The sequence below is a fragment of the Thunnus maccoyii genome, chromosome 23 (assembly GCF_910596095.1).
Source record: "Thunnus maccoyii chromosome 23, fThuMac1.1, whole genome shotgun sequence".
Classification (NCBI taxonomy): domain Eukaryota; kingdom Metazoa; phylum Chordata; class Actinopteri; order Scombriformes; family Scombridae; genus Thunnus; species Thunnus maccoyii.
In genome coordinates this window covers 25,445,345-25,463,566 of record NC_056555.1, presented here as the reverse complement: position 1 = coordinate 25,463,566, position 18,222 = coordinate 25,445,345, and the positions used below count along the sequence as shown (strand labels likewise).

The following is an 18,222-nucleotide window of genomic DNA, read 5'->3' as shown; positions in this document are numbered from 1 at the left end:
TTTAGCTTGTTGAACCAGAACAGACTTGTTTTTCACAAACACAAATAGGTGACGGTCCAACAGAGATGGTGTGTCGATGCCATTTTCTTCTAACGCAACAACAGAACTTTAAATCAACCATAAATGAAGCAGGCCGCTGTTGATCCTGTGTGGATAAACAATAAAATACATCTCATAGACATATGTTCTACAACACAGAACACATATTCACTTATGTGTCATTTTTAGCTGAATGAGTGTTAAAAAAAGTTGTAACTCTGTTAGCACTTGATGAAACATCAGATACAATGAATTAAAAGAAAGCATATATGCCTGAGCTTCCACTGTGCTGTGTAAGACTGGTTTAAATCCTCAGTAGAACAGTGTATCATCTGTCTCTGTCTTCATCATGCTGTGATTCCTCCTCCTCCTCCCTCCTCTCTCTGGCACGTCTACCAGCATGAGGACACTAACACTCCTCCTCTCTGGCTCTGGTTTCAGGCCACCGATGATCCCATCAGCCCCATGGACGGGATGGATCCTGTGCTCCGCCCCTTCAGTCTGGTCATTCCCTTCACTGTGCAGAAAGGAGAGATCACAGGTGAGTTTGTTTGTCTTTCAGAGAAACGTTCACAGATGAAAACTCGACTAAGCTCTGAGTTAAGTTGGTTGGTTATTTTCCTCCAGGAATCAGACAGCTGTGTTAGTGTGATTTATTTTTTTACAATAAAGAGTTAAACGCCTATATATGATAAAATAGATTATATAATAAAATAACAATAAGACTAAATGAACCAGAGAACATGGAAAGTATGATATTTTACAGAAGATCTGCCATTTAAAAACATGTATCAAAGTTTGTATCATTAGTGTAAATTGTATAAAATATCTCCTGCTGCAGTAAAGGAGTGTCGTCTGTAACCACAGTAACATGCTAGCCAATCATAGATACTGTCCAATTCAAGACTTCATCCAAGATTAACAAAAATAAACCTTTACTGTGTTTAAACCAAGAATCAAGCTAACTGTGTGACAGGATCATTTTTAGCCTGATAATGTTATCGATGATTAGTTAAAGCCCCCGTCCATCCAAAAAATGTGTTGTTCTACTTGTTCCCTCAGTTGGATTTTTGAGCCACTGGAGATTTTATTGTTATTATTAATATTTTAATCTGTTTTAATAATTTGATATGTACACAAACACATTCCCATATTATAAAAACACACATTTAGCTACATATAGTATACATCAATTCAAACACTTCTGCAGGAGAGGCAGGAAGATAAAAGCTGATACAAAGAACTCTCCTATGGATCATTTTGCATTGTCTCACCTGTACCTTAAACTATACGTCTCCACTAAAGCAGGGCTGTGTCCTGTCTGAATCTCTCCTCTGTCTTTGTGCTGCAGGTGAAGTGCGAATGCCCTCTGGTCGAACTGCCTGTCCTCATATTACCGACAACAAGGACGGCACCGTCACTGTGAAATACTCTCCGACTGAAAGAGGTCTGCATGAGATGGACATCAAATATGATGGCAACCACATCCCAGGTAACACCCCAACATGTATTCACATCATATGGTTTTATTTTTGTTTTGGCTTGACTGCAACATCAAGGTTTAATCCACATTTAAGGTCTTTTGAAGCAGAAAGTAGAGTGTCATCAGCAAAAAGTTTGACTTCAGGATGAATCAGCTCCTGTGCTGAACCCAGCTGTGCTTTATCAAACTCCTCTGTTACAGGAAGTCCTCTCCAGTTCTACGTTGATGCCATCAACAGTGGTCATGTGACAGCATATGGTCCTGGTCTGAGCCATGGCACGGTGAACAGACCAGCTACCTTCACTATCGTTACTAAAGACGCCGGAGAAGGTATCGATTCCACAAAACATACTCTTACTGGTAGTAATTTATAACACACTCAGGAAGCTTTTAGCTCTCTGTCACTTAAATTAAATTACATTCATTGTTGTTTCTTTAATAGTGGAAAAAATGTATTTTTTAAAATGTTTTTTTTTAATTTTTTCCTGTATTTATATTTAATATTTCAAAGGAACACAGTCATTGCTGCATACATTTACAAGGAAGTAAAACCTGTTTACAAAAAACAGTACACAGCATTATGAATTGTCTGAATACTTTGAGAACACTATACGTCAATACTAGTTTCAGTATCATCCAACAAAAAGTAAACATAACATTTCATTTTTTAAAGTACAATATCAAACAACATGCATTTCATTTTCAATTAAATTTTTTATTTTGATTCACTCAAATAAAAAAGTAATGCCTATTTTGATCATCGATACCAATTTACAGGGGCCTTTGGGCAGGTTGAATGCACAAACATTTTTTCAGTATTAAATGGAGTTTGATTTCCTCTTTCCAAAACTCATTAGCCATTTGCAGTTCAATTTAGGAAAATAAAGCATATTATGTTGAATCATCTCATCCCCCAATATTTTCAACCTTTACCTGTATTAATTTGTTCACTACGGTGGACGTGAAACATGAAAGGCCCTCTTTGGAGCCAGTGTTTGGTTGTCCATTCTGGGCTAAATGAATGAAAACACAACGATTCTTATTCCCAGGTGATTATACACAAATTAAAACATACTTCTGAATATTATATTTTCATTTCTGCCAAGTCCGTTATGCTAGATGCCACTAAAGTCTACACACTGCACCTTTAATATTTGAATATGAGCTTTTATTTTACAATAGAGTAAATAGTTAATACAGTAAATACATAAAGAATAGTGTCACACAGAACAAGAGAATGAAAAAAACAGTTCTGATTACACATGTAGAAAAAAATACAGTCAGAACCACAAAAATAAAGAGGGAAACTTCTTTATAAAAGCTATGAACAAAGTTACAGTATATTTATTTGTCTCTGTAGGCGGTCTATCTCTGGCTGTCGAAGGTCCCTCTAAAGCAGAGATCAGCTGTAAGGACAACAAGGATGGGACGTGCACCGTGTCCTACCTGCCCACTGCACCTGGAGACTACAACATCATCGTCAAGTTTGATGACAAACACATCCCCGGCAGCCCATTTACCGCCAAGATCACTGGTAATAAAACCGTGTGTGTGTTTGTGTGCGCGCTGGTGTACTGTCTTTGTGAGGACCAAATAGAGTTCTAGACCGGAAAAGTGGCGACATTTTTGTAAACATCTGTAATTACGGTCCTGTTTCCAACCCCCCAGCCATAATGAACAGTATTGTTGAATACTGTTCATTATGGCTGTTTTGTAGCCCTGAAAGGTTACTATCTTCAAGCAATCAAGTAATGAAACCACTTCTCAGAGTCTGAGTTTTTGTCTCAGTTGATAATAGTGTTTCCTCTTCTGCCCCTACAACCCTCTGGAGTCCCCCTGGGTTCAATCTTGGGACCTTTATTATTTTCATTATAAGGGCTTCTCCTCTGTGGCTTTATTTGTATGCCTAGCATTTTATTTTACTTTATGCAGATGGCATTCAGTTTTATCCTTCTGACACCCAAAAACCCCTGATTGATCTGTCTTTTTAGCCAACTAAAAGATGATGAAAAAGACTGGATGTCCAATCAATGTCCAACCAAATTTACATTTGTGTTATTTTAACAAAAAGTTATTCATGCATATGAAAGGTTTGGTCTTAACGTCAACTTTTAACATTTCTTTTTAGTATTGAGCAAATTGAATCTAAGTTTGAAATTCTACCTTGTCATTCCTTTTCCACTTTAATAAACTTAATATGATTTTCAGTATGTTTTAGTTTTCTCTATTCCCAGCAGCTGCTTTGTCACCATGTTATATAATTTTATAAATACATTATCTAAGACTATAAAATAATTACTTGTAACATCGCTACACCGAAACGCTGACACACTGAGCAGCCTTTTACTTGTTTTGTTCTGTTTAATCTCCAGGTGATGACTCCATGAGGACATCCCAGCTTAATGTCGGCACGGCAACAGATGTTTCCTTAAAGATCACAGAGACGGACCTGAGCAGCCTGACAGCGACCATCAGAGCGCCGTCTGGCAACGAGGAGCCCTGCCTGCTGAAGAGGCTCCCCAACAGGCACATCGGTCCGTTTGTAACTGATCAAAGTTCCACTTAAAGTTCAAGTTTTAGTTTAGAAAAGGGATTTTCTTTCTATTCTTGTAAATCTTCTAAAGGAGCTTTGGTAACAAAAATTGTTATGTTTAAAACTGATAACAACATGACTGTGAGGCTGTTTTGGTTAGAAGATGTAATTTCTGTATTTTGCTATTTAGAAAATCAAAATCATGGGTTTTGTAAATTTAGTCACCTCAGCAATAATTAGTGGTTTTATGAATGCACAAGTTCAGATTTTTATACAGCTATTTCAGGGTATTCCTTAAGAAACAAAACAAATTCTTAAATGTAAAAGTATCTATATGTATGTGGTATGAAATCACATGACTTGGACTGGAGTCAGATTTCAATGACTTAAGACTCGTGACTTCACTTGGACTTTAGGTTTTTGACTTGGAATAACATGGTTTCCTCCCCAAGACCAAAAATGAAAAATAATGTAATAAAAAGATGAATACAAATGATAATCATTGGATATAAAGACAAAAAATGAATGTCAACATGAAAAACATTCGACATTCGAAGCTGCTGTAACAACGCTAGGTTGAGGTTAGAGTTTATGTTCTTTGGCCACCCATGAAAACTAACTTAATGCTAGCATTAGGTAAATGCCAGCATTAAGTACGTAACTATGCATACAATAAAAAATACAGTAGCTATCAAAGATGCATCCAAGATTTGATAGCCTAAATGTTGTCTTTCAAAATCAATAAACAATTACTAATAACTAATGTTAGCTATCTGTCATTGATGAGAGATGAGAGTAAATTTGCCACTGACTTTTTAGGACTTAAAACCCAAGTTTCAACTCAAGACTTGAGACATACTTACTACTTTGTCCCACATCTGCCAACTCTGTTTCAGAAAATCTTAACAGCATATTGAAGTAAAATCTCCATTAATCAGTCTTACTATGTGTTCAGACAGAAAGCAAAGCAAAATCATTGAATTTGACCACTGGACAAATGTTCCAGTCTCTCTCCTTTTTCCTGTCATGTCTGTACATTTACAAAATAGATTCATGAAGTCATGTGAACAGTTTTTGCTCAAGTTGAAATATTGTGAAGTGACCCGGACGTGTCTTGGTGTCTTTCCCTGGATGAATTTGCTTCTAACTGTGTCTTTCCATTGACTTTGTATAAAATCTTGCTTCCTCTAAAGTTCACTTTGTGATCTGTCTGAACACACAGTAGCAGACGACTGTCAAACAATCAAACGAGGGAATCAAATGAATTCCAGTTCACATTTCTGAAGCTGAAGTGTTGCTCCTGTTGCAGGGATCTCGTTCACGCCAAAGGAAGTCGGTGAACACGTGGTGAGCGTGAAGAAGAACGGGAAGCATGTGACCAACAGCCCGTTTAAGATTATGGTGGGTCAGTCGGAGATCGGAGACGCCAGCAAGGTGAAGGTGTACGGTCAGGGTCTGGTGGAGGGACACACCTTTGAGGTGGCCGAGTTCATCGTCGACACCAGGAACGCAGGTGAGTTCAACTTATATGTCCACCAGCTGTTAGTTCATGTCTGTACTCTACAAGTGAATTTGAATCTGAGTGTTTCTGCTCTCAGGTTATGGAGGTCTGGGTCTGTCCATCGAGGGTCCCAGTAAAGTGGACATTAACTGTGAGGATGTGGAGGACGGGACGTGTAAAGTCACTTACTGTCCCACAGAACCTGGAAACTACATCATCAACATCAAGTTCGCTGATCAACACGTTCCAGGTACAAACTTGGACTGTTTATCTTCTAATATTCAGACAAGCACAGTGGACGGAAACAAACATTTGGTTAAAATTTGCCCTAAATTTGGATGAAATTTGACTAATGCCTGAAAAACCAAACTGTTGGTTATGTCAACTGTTAACTTTCATGGTGAAGCGTTCTGTAGGTGTTCAGCATACATTATTTATTCATGTATTTATTATTATTTTCTGACCAGTTGGTGTGTCTCTATAATATCACCACTCTTTAATTTGTATTAGGACGATATATACAGTTTATGTATAATTATATATATAATGTAATCTTAATAAAAAATGAATACAAAATAAATAAAAGATAATGAATTTAAAAAATCATACAGCTTATATATCAACCAATAAAAACCAAATATAATAATTAAATCAAACCAATAAAGATATTTTTAAAAAAATGTTAGAAAAAATGTTTATATTTGTGTGGTAAGGTTAACACTTTACTTTACATCTCCCTATTTATCATTAATAATCAGTATATAAGCAGTTAATAAATGGTTTATAACTCACTATAATGCAGCTGTCAGCAGATATAAGTGTTTATTAATGTGTTAACAACTATAACTATAAAAATACTGATAATACTACACTTACAAATGTCCTTAGATCCGTTTATAACTACATGATAGTGAGGGGGAGTCTAAGTAAAATGTCTTGTTTTGTTTGACCAAAAGTCCAGAACTCATAAATATTCAGTTTACTGTGACATAAAACAGAGAAAAGCAGAAAATTGATTTATTATTTGAGTAATCTGTGTAGAACAGTCAACAGTTTGGATTTCTGTTCTTCTTCTTCAGCATTGTTTGATGTTTTTGTCCCGACAGGAAGTCCGTTCACAGTGAAGGTGTTTGGCGAGGGCAGGATGAAGGAGAGCATCACCAGGAAACGTCAGGCTCCCTCCATCGCTACTGTGGGCAGCACCTGCGACCTCAACCTCAAGATACCAGGTGAGCTGTGACATCACTCTGTCGCCTCCACCTGCTTCATCTGTCCGCTCTGCTTTCTCCATTTCCCAGTATGATCTTCACCTCCTCCTCTGTCCCCCTCTCTGGCTGCTTCTTCTTTTCCTCCTCGCTGTAGGAAACTGGTTTCAGATGGTGTCAGCTCAGGAGCGTCTGACGCGTACGTTCACGCGCAGCAGCCACACGTACACACGCACCGAGCGGACTGAGATCAGTAAGACCCGCGCAGGAGAGACCAAACGGGAAGTCCGTGTGGAGGAGAGCACGCAGGTTGGAGGAGACCCGTTCAGAGACATGTTCGGAGACTTCCTGGGACGAGAGTGTCTCAGCGGATTCAGCGGCATGCCGGCCGGCAGCCGACCGCCGCTGCAGGAGGGTGTGTGTGTGTGTCTGTGTGTGAGTGTGAAGATGAGTTTGTGTTGTGTGTCTTACTTTTTAAAGCTGTTTTTAGTGTGTTTGTTCTGATCTGAATCTGTTCTTTACCATCCCACAATAGGAAATGCTTTTTGCAGCATAAAAACATAAATAATAATTATAATAATAACATTTATTTATATAGCGCAATGCACATCCTGAATCTGATGCAGGTTTTCAGTGTGTGTGCATGTGTGTGTGTGTGTCATGGTAGAAAGCTCTGGAAATGTCTAACCTCACTGTTAAATCTAACCTGTTCTTGTATTGATGCATGTCAGTGTGATAACAGGGTTTGATTGAACACAAACCTGGATTATAATTCTGAACTGTTGTTGGACAGGTTTCTTTTATTTTGACATTTCAGAAGGTCACTTTAAATTTCCTCTTACTGAAAATTGTTTGGAGCTTTCAGCCACTGAGTAAATCTTGGATCTTGCAAAGGATTTTTCGTGACATTTTTTTAAAGGTTTGATTGACTAATTGTTATAATGTTGATCAATTATTAATTAGAAACATTAACTGTTTGTTCCCTGTTACATAAATAGCTGTTAGTAAAGTGGTATTAAATGTCAAGCAGTTGTTAATAACCAGTTAATTAAATGCAATTAACTCTAATTATGAAAAACTTTAAAAAAAAATGCTACAAAATGTCATCTGCAATTCTGCAGTATGTACTTTCGACTGGGTTGTTTTAGGGGTTAGGAATAGATATGGTTAAGGTTGGGAGAGGGGGTTACATTAAAGTTTTCTTTGTAGGTGATTTAGAGTGGTCCAGATATACGTATTTGTTTTTGTACGTTTATTTTTATACCTCTTGCAAGGATGCTGTGGTGTTTTTCTTCATATATATAATCTAAAATTCTGGTTGATGTTTCAGAGCCTTGAAAGAGACATAAGAAAAACAGTTCTCCAGGATTTTTCAAGAACTCTTCTGAACTATTGTGATAGTTTCCAGTGAACATATATGTTTTTAGGTCTCTTTAGGATCAAGCATCTTGAAAGTATAAACCACTAAAACTGTACACAAATTCATATGAAAACTTACCATCTCTAACTACTCGGGTCAGAAAAGGTTTGAGAAAATGTGCTCATCTCCTTCCTCTCTGTCCGGCAGGTGAGACAGGTAACCAGGAGATGACGGCTCAGGTGACGAGTCCTGGCGGGAAGACGGAGGACGCAGAGATCATCAGAGGAGAGGACAGCACTTACAGCGTCCGCTTCATCCCTCAGGAGATGGGACCTCACATCGTGAACGTTAAATACCGGGGCCAGCACGTCCCCGGGAGCCCCTTCCAGTTCACTGTGGGGCCCCTTGGAGAGGGAGGGGCCCATAAGGTCCGAGCAGGAGGCACCGGGCTGGACCGAGGAGTGGCAGGGATCCCAGGTGGGCTGGAAATATCTGATTCTTCTTATCTTCTTTCCTTTATTCCTATTCCTTCAACCTTCCTTCTGGTTCCTTTTTTCCTCGACCTTTCCCTTCTTCCTAAAATTTTATTCCTTCTTCTTTCTTCACCTCCTTTTCTTTATTTTTCCTTTCGGCTTCATTTTGCAGCTGAGTTCAGTATCTGGACCAGGGAGGCTGGAGCTGGAGGTCTGTCCATCGCTGTGGAAGGACCCAGCAAGGCCGAGATCACCTTTGAAGACAGGAAGGACGGGTCCTGTGGAGTCGCCTACGTGGTTCAAGAACCTGGTGAGACTTAACACAGACTCTACATAGTAATAATAATGATAACAATAATATTAATTTGTACCGCATGAAGATGATTACAAATAAAATCATCCATAAAGTAAAATAAGAAAACTTAAAATCTGCCAGTAAACAAATAATTCCAGTGGTCTGACAAGAAAGTGAGTTTATAAAACTGGATTTAAAAGCTGAGACAGTGTCTGCAGATCTAAGAGACTTCTAAAGAAATTAGTAAAGAGCACAAAAAGGTGTGACGATATCAAAGCATAAATAATTTCTTTAAGTATTGCTAAATGACAACATTGCTCAGAGTTTGTAGAAACATGATTAGACTTTTTTTTTTAGACTCGCTGTAAAAAATAACACCCAAGGTCTTGACGATAATTAATTAATATTTGGAATAAGGGGACCAAACAGTGGTTGGATTAGACAGAGCTGCTCAGGGCCCATAATAAGGACCTCTAAGTTTAACTGCAAAAAAGTTTTATAACTTTGTGTTGTCAGCATAACAGTTAAATTATATATTACGGTGATGAATGATATGACCTAATGCCGGCATGTAGGTCCCTGTATTATGTGCATGGTTTTTATGTAAAAAATAGTCATAAGCGTGACTTGTAAAAGAGAAAAGTTTCCCATTCAGAGGGAATACTACATGTGGGGAACCACAAGCCTCAGCCTTGGGTCCACTACTTTTCATTTTTATGGTGTCTCTAACAGCCAGTCCACATGGAAAGCATTTTTAGAAGTTAATTTGTTTTAGATGTCTTTCACTTAAGCATCTCATAAAACAGACACACTACCATTTAATTAAATGTATCAATCCACACAGGACCCCCCAAGTTTTTAATGCTAAGGGTCTATTTTTCTCTCCTCTGTCACATTTAGTGAAGCATAATCTGCACAGACAGCTGTTTAAATCATGCAAATCTCCCGACAAATCTCCCACAATTTATATGTTTTTAACTTATTAACGGTACCTATATTGATTCATAAAGGCTCCCAGTCTGCCTGTGAGCTGTCTGTTTCACTAAAGGCAGATTCCCCCTGATTGGCAGGGAAAAAAATTCAATGAATCAATAAATACAAACACTGCCGATTTCTTCCTGTGGAGCCAACATGAAAACTCTTTTAGTTCAGGAACTTGCTGCTGTCAGTCAGTTTAGCCGGCTGCCATCCTCTCAGCTGCTGCTGACAGATGGCTGGTTCTGTGTACTGAGACGCTGAACACAGGTTGGAGTTGGTGTGGATTGGACGGATAGAATGCATTTACCCACTGCTCACTTCTCGCTTTCTATGTGGATTCCCAGTAAGAGTCAATCTATTATCAGAACTCTGGTATTCACCGATATGCAGATGACACTCAGCTCTATGTTGCTGTTGATCCTGATAATCTGAACCTTCTTTACTGCTGTGAAAACTGAAACTCTGACATCTGTGAGTGACCCAGAATTTTCTTCAACTCAATCATCTTACCATATATATTGTCATGATTTCTTGCCCCTCCTATTTTCTTTATCTCATTTTCTTGTCTATATTTTCTTTTTTTTTTTCTTTATGGTGTCTACCTATAAGCATCATTTTCACTGTGCTTCTTAAGCACTTTGTAAGACTCAACTTAAAGCTGCCATATAAATAAAAGTGATTAAATTATCAGTTTAACACTTTTCTCATGTGTCTTCTCCAGGTGATTATGAAGTTTCCATTAAATTTAACGATGAGCACATCCCCGACTCTCCCTTCATCGTCCCCATTGCCACGCTGTCTGACGATGCTCGCCGCCTCACCATCACCAGTCTGCAGGTGAGAACACCTCATCTAAATCTTCATTACATTACAGTTACAGTTTATATAGAGCCAGCTGAGCTCACGGCTATATGAAGAGTGTCTATAAACTGTCCATATTAAATCCTCTGATGTGTCATCTTCTATATTAAAAAGGTGACATTTTAATTTTCCATGAATAGATTTATTATTAGCAGATGTGTCTGGCTGCTCTTTACTTTCTGTGTAAATATATCTTCACCACCTTCCTGTTATAAGTGAAGCTCTGTATATTTAGACATGTGACCTTTGTGGTTAAGAGTGGAGTAAAAGTATCACCTCATGCACCATTTTTACACTAATGCAGATTTGTTTAATATGACTATAAGTTAATATCAATAGTTAGTTAAGCTTATTTTCTGTCATAAATAACAGGACACACAAAAAAACTCATAATGCATTAAGGATTAAATAAGGATTTTACTGGTGAGATGTAAAAACTCCGCCAAAGGAGACATCTCTAAATGGCAAAAATAACACTATAAAAATAAAATCTAAAATTAAAGTATATCAAAGAAAAAACACTACATTAGCTCAACATACAGAAGAAAATAGAAAAATCACAAAACTAGAAAAAAGCTTTTCAGAAACACTCTACAAAGAAGCTAAAGAAGTTTTTGTAGCTATAAACGAATGCATGAGTATAAAATTTGATGGAGGGTCTGCTGCCAAATTAAAGACAGATACAGTGCATTTTTTCTGTCTTTTTCATATCTTCAGCATTTCTGTGTAGATGGCAGACTTTTAAAAAATTATTTTAACATATTTTTTGAAAAGTTTGGACTCTCAAAAAATGTTTTCAGATTTACCCACGTGGTTTTAAATGCTCACTATAAGGAGAAATTCTTAAGAAGTCTTAATCGTAGCTGTAGCCACATATCTTTATATACAGTACATGGACTTGGCAAAACCAGCAGAGTCAGTGAATTTGAAGTTGCCAAAGTTAAAGCCACATCACATCATAATATTCCACGTAAAGATTGTTAATTATTGTCTAATCATAGGGTGAGAAGCTACTTAATCTTTTTGGACAAAATGCCTCTTCAATTTTGACATGACACATGAATGCGCTGAAATGCTGGACATCTGAGTTTTCCCCCAGCACTTACACACAGCATACATTTGTGGATCAGAGAGGGTGAAAAGAGTCTCAAAACTCCATACACTAATGTTACTTGATCTACACGTTTCAGGCGATACACACACATTTAACAATCTGTAAATAAATTAAATAAATGCAGAACAAAAACAATTTTTAGATGCTTATCTGCACATGGAGCTTTTCAAAGGCAACTTTGATCAGATCTATTAACTTGAAGTTGGATATACCATATATATATATATGTACTATTTTTATTTATATATAAATATAATCATACCGGTACTGCATTAGAAACTATTACTGAAACAGTTCAGCTGTGCTGCAGTGGAAAAGGAAAACAACCTTTCTGTTTCTTGCAAGGAGTCAGGACATCTGCTGACAGCTTTTTATGCTGATTTATGGTCTAACTGTAAGTAGTTGAAACTAGCTCCACCTCCAACCGCTACAACAGTAACATGCTGCTCTAACACTGATGCTTCAGTATCAATAATCTTATGATGACATATATAATAATATATCAATGATCAGAGGTACCAAACCACTACTTTTACTGCAATACTTTTTAATATTTTTCTCTCTCAGAACTGCTTCTTACAACATGCTGTCTCACCACATCAGAGATCAAATATTTTTATCGTTGTCCTGAATGGCTTCATTCAAAGCCAACTGTCACAAAGAGGGGAAGGAGACAAGGAGACACTGTATTGTTTCACTATGTAGATAATGCAGCATATTTTAACAATAGTGTTGCATTCAGTCAGTGTTATGGGTGTCTTGTTTGTCATTTGGACGGCAGCAACACTACAGGGTAACCATGGTAACCAAGCTACCTTTGCTAAACCGACAAGCATACATCCATGAGTATGTTACAGCTAAGTGGTGTGCTGCCACAACCTTCCAGAATTATTGCACCGCACATAGAAGTTGGTGGATTATTAAACGGAGCGTATTCTTTGTACGACTGCACCGAATTGTAATGTCAGTATTGTGATGGTTCGAGAAGAATATACATACTGTTACACCCTGAAAATATATATATATATATATATATATGTGTATATATGTACACACATATATGTGTGTGTGTGTATATATATATATAAATATATATAATGCATTTTTCACACAAATCGTCATACACATTTTTAAATCTTTATTGGTAGATCATGTAACACAGTTTTCTCACCATTAATGAGACTAATTTCTTTCAATAACTCACAAGGAATTCACAACATACAGTTAAACTAACGGATAGAATCCCTTTCTCTTCCTCTGTTCTTCATCAGGAGATGGGTCTGAAGGTGGGACAAGAGGCCTCCTTTGCTGTGCAGCTGAACGGAGCCAGAGGGCTGATTGATGCCAAGATCCACACGCCATCAGGAGCTGTAGAGGAGTGTTACATCACCGAGCTGGACAGTGGTAAGATCAGGCAACGATCAGTGGGTGTTAAAACTGTACAGTGGCAGGATTTTAAGTAAAACTAAAGCTGTAATAGCAGCCGCAGTAACAAGTTGGGTCTGGAAAAGAAAAGAGCGTGAACATTACATATGGAGTACCACCAGGCTCCATTCTGGACCCCCTAATTTTCTGTGTTCTTGAAGTTAACATTACAAAGTACCACAAGACTCAAGTCTTGGTCCATTACTTTTTATTTTATATACAGTATTTAAGAATAATACTAGTGTAATCGTTATGCAGATGATGCCTAACTCTATTTTTCCCCTTTTACAGCAGTGAAAAGAAACATATTATGAGTATTATTTGTAATCCTTGTGTTGCTACAGATCAGCATGCTATCAGGTTCATCCCGAGGGAAAACGGAGTTCATTCTATTGATGTTCGTTTCAACGGCAGCCACGTTCCTGGCAGCCCCTTCAAGATCCGAGTGGGAGAACCGGGACAGGTGGGAGATCCTGGCATGGTGTCTGCCTTTGGACCAGGTCTGGAGGGAGGAACCACAGGTACACAAGAAAAATAAACACCTTAAAAACATCAAAATTCTAAGCTCTTAATAGACAAGTTAAGTAAGTTTTAATGAGTGTCGGTCCTGCCTGTCTCCTCCTTTAGGTGTGGCATCAGAGTTTATTGTGAACACGTGTAATGCCGGCGCAGGAGCTCTGTCTGTTACCATTGACGGACCATCGAAAGTGAAGATGGACTGTCAAGATTGCCCTGATGGCTACAAGGTCTCCTACACACCCATGGCTCCTGGAAACTACCTGATCTCCATCAAGTATGGAGGACCCCAGCACATCGTAGGCAGCCCCTTCAAGGCCAAAGTCTCAGGTGGGTCATTGTCCTCAAAACCACACTGATGTACTGGGGTTTGGACCAGAATCAATGTTATAAAAATAATTGATAAAACAACTAATCAACCACTAGTTCTAAGCATGTAGCATTTCTGACGACTGCAAGCCCACTTCAGATCCCATCAAACAATTTTCAAACCTTTCCAGAATATTGCAGGTTTTTTGTAATTAATCTGCTTTTCAAAACATTGTGATTGAAATTTTCCAACGTCATTTGTGTTTTTTTTAATATAAAAAACATTTTTTGGAAAAGTTTGAAAAACTCAGCTATAAAATTGTAATTGTGGTTTGCGAAGGTCCCCATAGAACCTTCTCAATGATTATTAGAATCACCTGAAAGAGAAGAATCTTCTAAGTGACCACTAGAAACCCTAAACACACCTAAATCATGAAAAGAGCCACCCAAATGATCCCTAGAACCACCTTAATGACTACAATATTCACAAAAAGGACCCCTAGAAAAATATATTTCCATATCAGACTGCAGTGGAAAGGCCCCTGATTCTGTTGGTTGCATATCTCAGCGGAACTAACTGATAGCAGAAACACATGATGTAAAACCCCACAAACACATGACAATGTCAGACTCGGGGAAGCAGGAGTGGACCCAAACGCAGAGGCCGGAATGCAGATATGATGAAAAACTCCTTTAATTGTGGATGGTCATGGACAGGCAAACAGAGCTGAACAGAACTAGCAGAAGAAACAACATAAAACGATCCAACAAAGACTGAACAGAAAACCAGAACTTAAAGAAACTGAACTAACAAGGAGATGAGGTGCAGGTGGGGAGATGGGTGGAGAACTCGAGAGGGGAATGAACATACAGGGAGCTTATTGGCTGAGGACACACAGGGAGCGGGGCAGGGCTGACGAGGCTAACACAGGGCAGGTGTGGGGAAGACAGCAGGGCAGGGCTAACGAGTCAAAATGCAGGGCAGGTGTGGAGGAGCACATGAACACACAAGGGAAACAGAACAAAAACCCGGGAAACAGAACAAAAACCCAGAAAACAAACTCAATGCCATCTACACTAACCCATCCATAACCAACCACAAACACAAACCCAAGCACACAACCCAACAAACTAATGATGCAGTCCTCTAAAACCCACCACCCAAATCATACAAGAAAACCCTTATGAACCGAGGGACTAAACAGACGTGCAAAACCAGGAGACCCCACAGAACACAACATAAGACCAAAAAAACACCCAAAGTCCAGGCAAGATGTGACAGACAAATGATTTAATAAAAGTACTTTTTTCTATTTAAGGATGACGACATTCCCCAAAAACTGATGTCTCGTTGCCAGGATGTAATTTTCTCTCTTGGTGGTAAAAGTGTAAGAAAACACTCTAAAACATAATTGTGTCTCAGCTGATGTTCTTTAAATTTCTCTGCAGGTCCTCGTCTGTCCGGAGGCCACAGTCTGCATGAGACGTCATCGGTTCTCGTGGAAACTGTCACCAAGACATCAGCGATGGGCGGAGCCTTCGCCTCTTTGCCCAAATTCTCTTCAGATGCCAGTAAAGTCATCTCCAGGGGCGCCGGCCTATCAAAAGCTTTCGTTGGCCAGAAGAACACGTTCACAGTCGACTGCAGCAAAGCAGGTGAGAAACGATATGAGAAATCACACAAAGATGGAAAAACTAGAAATTACAGGAGCAGTTTGACCCTCAACCTGTTTTGCTGTCAAGAGTCAGATGTCTCAGATGGATATCAGTTTTATGTCTGTGTATCCAGTACGAAGTGTTTATAAATAATGATGTAATTAAGGTATTTTAAGGATAATTAATGGATTTTTTAATGGATTGCAAGATCCTTTTGCAATTAGTTTTAAGTGGTGAAAAACCCTTAAAATTTACCAATAAACATTGAAAAAGCGTTACATTTGTTCCTTAAAATTACCATAATTTTTAAAATATGTTTTTTTGGTAGCTTGTTACTTATAATTATTACTAAGTTTGACCCAGAATTTTGAGTCAATGAATGGTTAATGACTGGGTTCTAATACATTAAAGGGTTTTTTTTTATGCCTTTATTTATCGATTAAGGTAGAAATTATGGCTTTAATGCTATTTTGGTCAATTTGAAAGAGATTTCAACTATTAAAAAACACTCAATCTATGCAGAGAGCCCATTAAAACACATAAATGTATCAGAATTTATTAGTTATTTATTAAATAACCCAAAAAAGTGGTTTCAATCCTACCAAAAATTTCTCCGCCAACATTTACAAATATACAAATATATCTGTGATATGCTCATTTCTGCAGATATATTGTCCTGCTCTAACTTTGAGGTACAAGTTAATTCAGAGGTTCTTTTCATGGTAATTGGTAAAACTATTATAACCTGACCCTCTGTGTCTTCGCAGGAACCAACATGTTGATGGTGGGCGTCCACGGGCCGAAGACGCCCTGTGAGGAGGTGTACGTCAAACACATGGGCAACAGGATGTACAACGTCACGTACACGGTCAAAGAACAGGGCAGCTACATCCTCATCGTGAAGTGGGGGGACGAGAACGTCCCCGGCAGTCCCTTCCACGTCACCGTCCCTTAAAACTGAACTCTTCATCTCAATGTCCGTCCCTCCTCTGCAGTTCCACACCCTCCTCATCCTCCATGTTGCACTGAAGACTTTTCACTTCCCGCTCCAGGGGACAGTTTTCACACTTTGTGCCAAAGTTCTCATTTATGTCAATATATTTCTTGTTTCTCTCTGTGACACTTTCTGCCTGCCAGCACAGCGGTTAACTTGTTGCCACAAGTCAGTATCTTGTTTGAAAAGTTAGGATCTTGTTTCACAAGTTAGGATCTTGTTTCACAAGTTTATCTTGTTTTAGATCTTGTCTAAATATGATCACTTGTACCAAGATAGCGTCCTGTTCAGGTGAGTTAGTATTTTGTAGGGACAAGTTAATAACTTGTTCAGACAAGTCAGTAACTTGTTTGGAGAAGATTGTAACTTATCAAAGCCAAAAATGAGTATCTTGTGCAAACAAGATATTAATTTGGATGCCAATGATAAAAGTAAATCACTTTTAGGACTTTGGGGCTAAGGTACTCAACACTTGAAAACCTGACTTGCCTCAAACTACTTTTATTGATCCATATTTAGGTCAGTTAAAGACAATCTTCCCTTGATGATTTTAATCATTCGGACAGGATCTTTGTACTATCAAGATTTCTTCTGGGTCTTTCTGGGTTTTGCAAAAACTGTGGGGTTCAAAAACCTGGAAATTTGAAAAAAAAATGTAGTTTTAAATTTTCACAGTAAAATTGTACAACCAGGAACAGAAACATTTAGTTTCATATCCTGTCTGGTCAAACCTGTGTAATATTATAAAGGTGAAGAAAGCTGAAGATATATCAGAGGATCAGGACAAGCTGTATTGTGACTCTGCTTTGATTTTATTTATTCTCAGACCTTTTGTTTTTATTTTCTTTGACAGAAAATGGTCTTATTGTTGAGAAAGAGCAGGTGATAAGGTTGATCTCTTTTCCTGGATTATGTGTTCAGGGAAAGACAGATGTGACAATTTAGATTTTTTTTTTTAACGACAGGAGGGAAGTGCGGTGAAACAATCAGTTTTTTTTGTGAATGTTAAAAACACAGATGATGTTGCAATGACACAATATTACAGAGTGACATTTTATAGTGATTTTGTATGTATGAATGAAATGAATTTTAACTGTTTGATATGTTAACCTTAATTCTGGCAAGATTGTGCAGGCATAATAAAAGTTTATTCGCTAACTTGCCATTAAGAACTGTTCCTGCTCATCTGATGTCTTTTTAAGTGATTTGAATGAAACTGACACAACTAGCGTCCCCTAGAGACTGCAGTGTTCATTTTAACCACAGTTTCTTAAAAACATCATCATTACTAGAGCTAAAAATGAGGAAAGGTCATGGGCTCATTAAAATCTAAAGGGTTCATCCTCTGGAGAGCAGGAATGAGATCAGATGTTTCAAAGTAATCGGACGATGAGAGATTGATATTTTGTAAAAATGAAAAGTTGTGATATAGTTGCAGTTACAAATTTGCGATACATGTGAGGAGAAATATGCAATGTAC

The 18,222-nt window shown here is 38.1% G+C and overlaps 1 protein-coding gene across 7 annotated transcripts in view; it reads left to right on the top strand.

The window, feature by feature from the left end:
• LOC121890607 (filamin-C-like) overlaps positions 1–17,911 on the top strand; it is a 75,344-nt gene extending 57,433 nt beyond the window's left edge. For 5 of the 7 annotated variants that reach the window (XM_042403038.1, XM_042403037.1, XM_042403036.1 and 2 more), the window contains 17 exons: positions 481–580; positions 1,391–1,531; positions 1,724–1,852; positions 2,883–3,056; positions 3,895–4,056; positions 5,365–5,568; positions 5,654–5,806; positions 6,663–6,785; positions 6,919–7,176; positions 8,329–8,598; positions 8,767–8,904; positions 10,589–10,704; positions 13,114–13,246; positions 13,612–13,788; positions 13,895–14,113; positions 15,542–15,748; positions 16,516–17,911. In XM_042403038.1, coding sequence (XP_042258972.1) covers positions 481–580; positions 1,391–1,531; positions 1,724–1,852; positions 2,883–3,056; positions 3,895–4,056; positions 5,365–5,568; positions 5,654–5,806; positions 6,663–6,785; positions 6,919–7,176; positions 8,329–8,598; positions 8,767–8,904; positions 10,589–10,704; positions 13,114–13,246; positions 13,612–13,788; positions 13,895–14,113; positions 15,542–15,748; positions 16,516–16,703 — 2,892 coding nt within the window. In that variant the 3' untranslated portion in view covers positions 16,704–17,911. The remainder of the gene's footprint in view (positions 1–480; positions 581–1,390; positions 1,532–1,723; positions 1,853–2,882; positions 3,057–3,894; positions 4,057–5,364; positions 5,569–5,653; positions 5,807–6,662; positions 6,786–6,918; positions 7,177–8,328; positions 8,599–8,766; positions 8,905–10,588; positions 10,705–13,113; positions 13,247–13,611; positions 13,789–13,894; positions 14,114–15,541; positions 15,749–16,515) is intronic. The other 2 variants (XM_042403041.1, XM_042403039.1) reach the window with 1 other exon arrangement.
• The last annotated feature ends 311 nt before the right edge of the window (positions 17,912–18,222 follow it).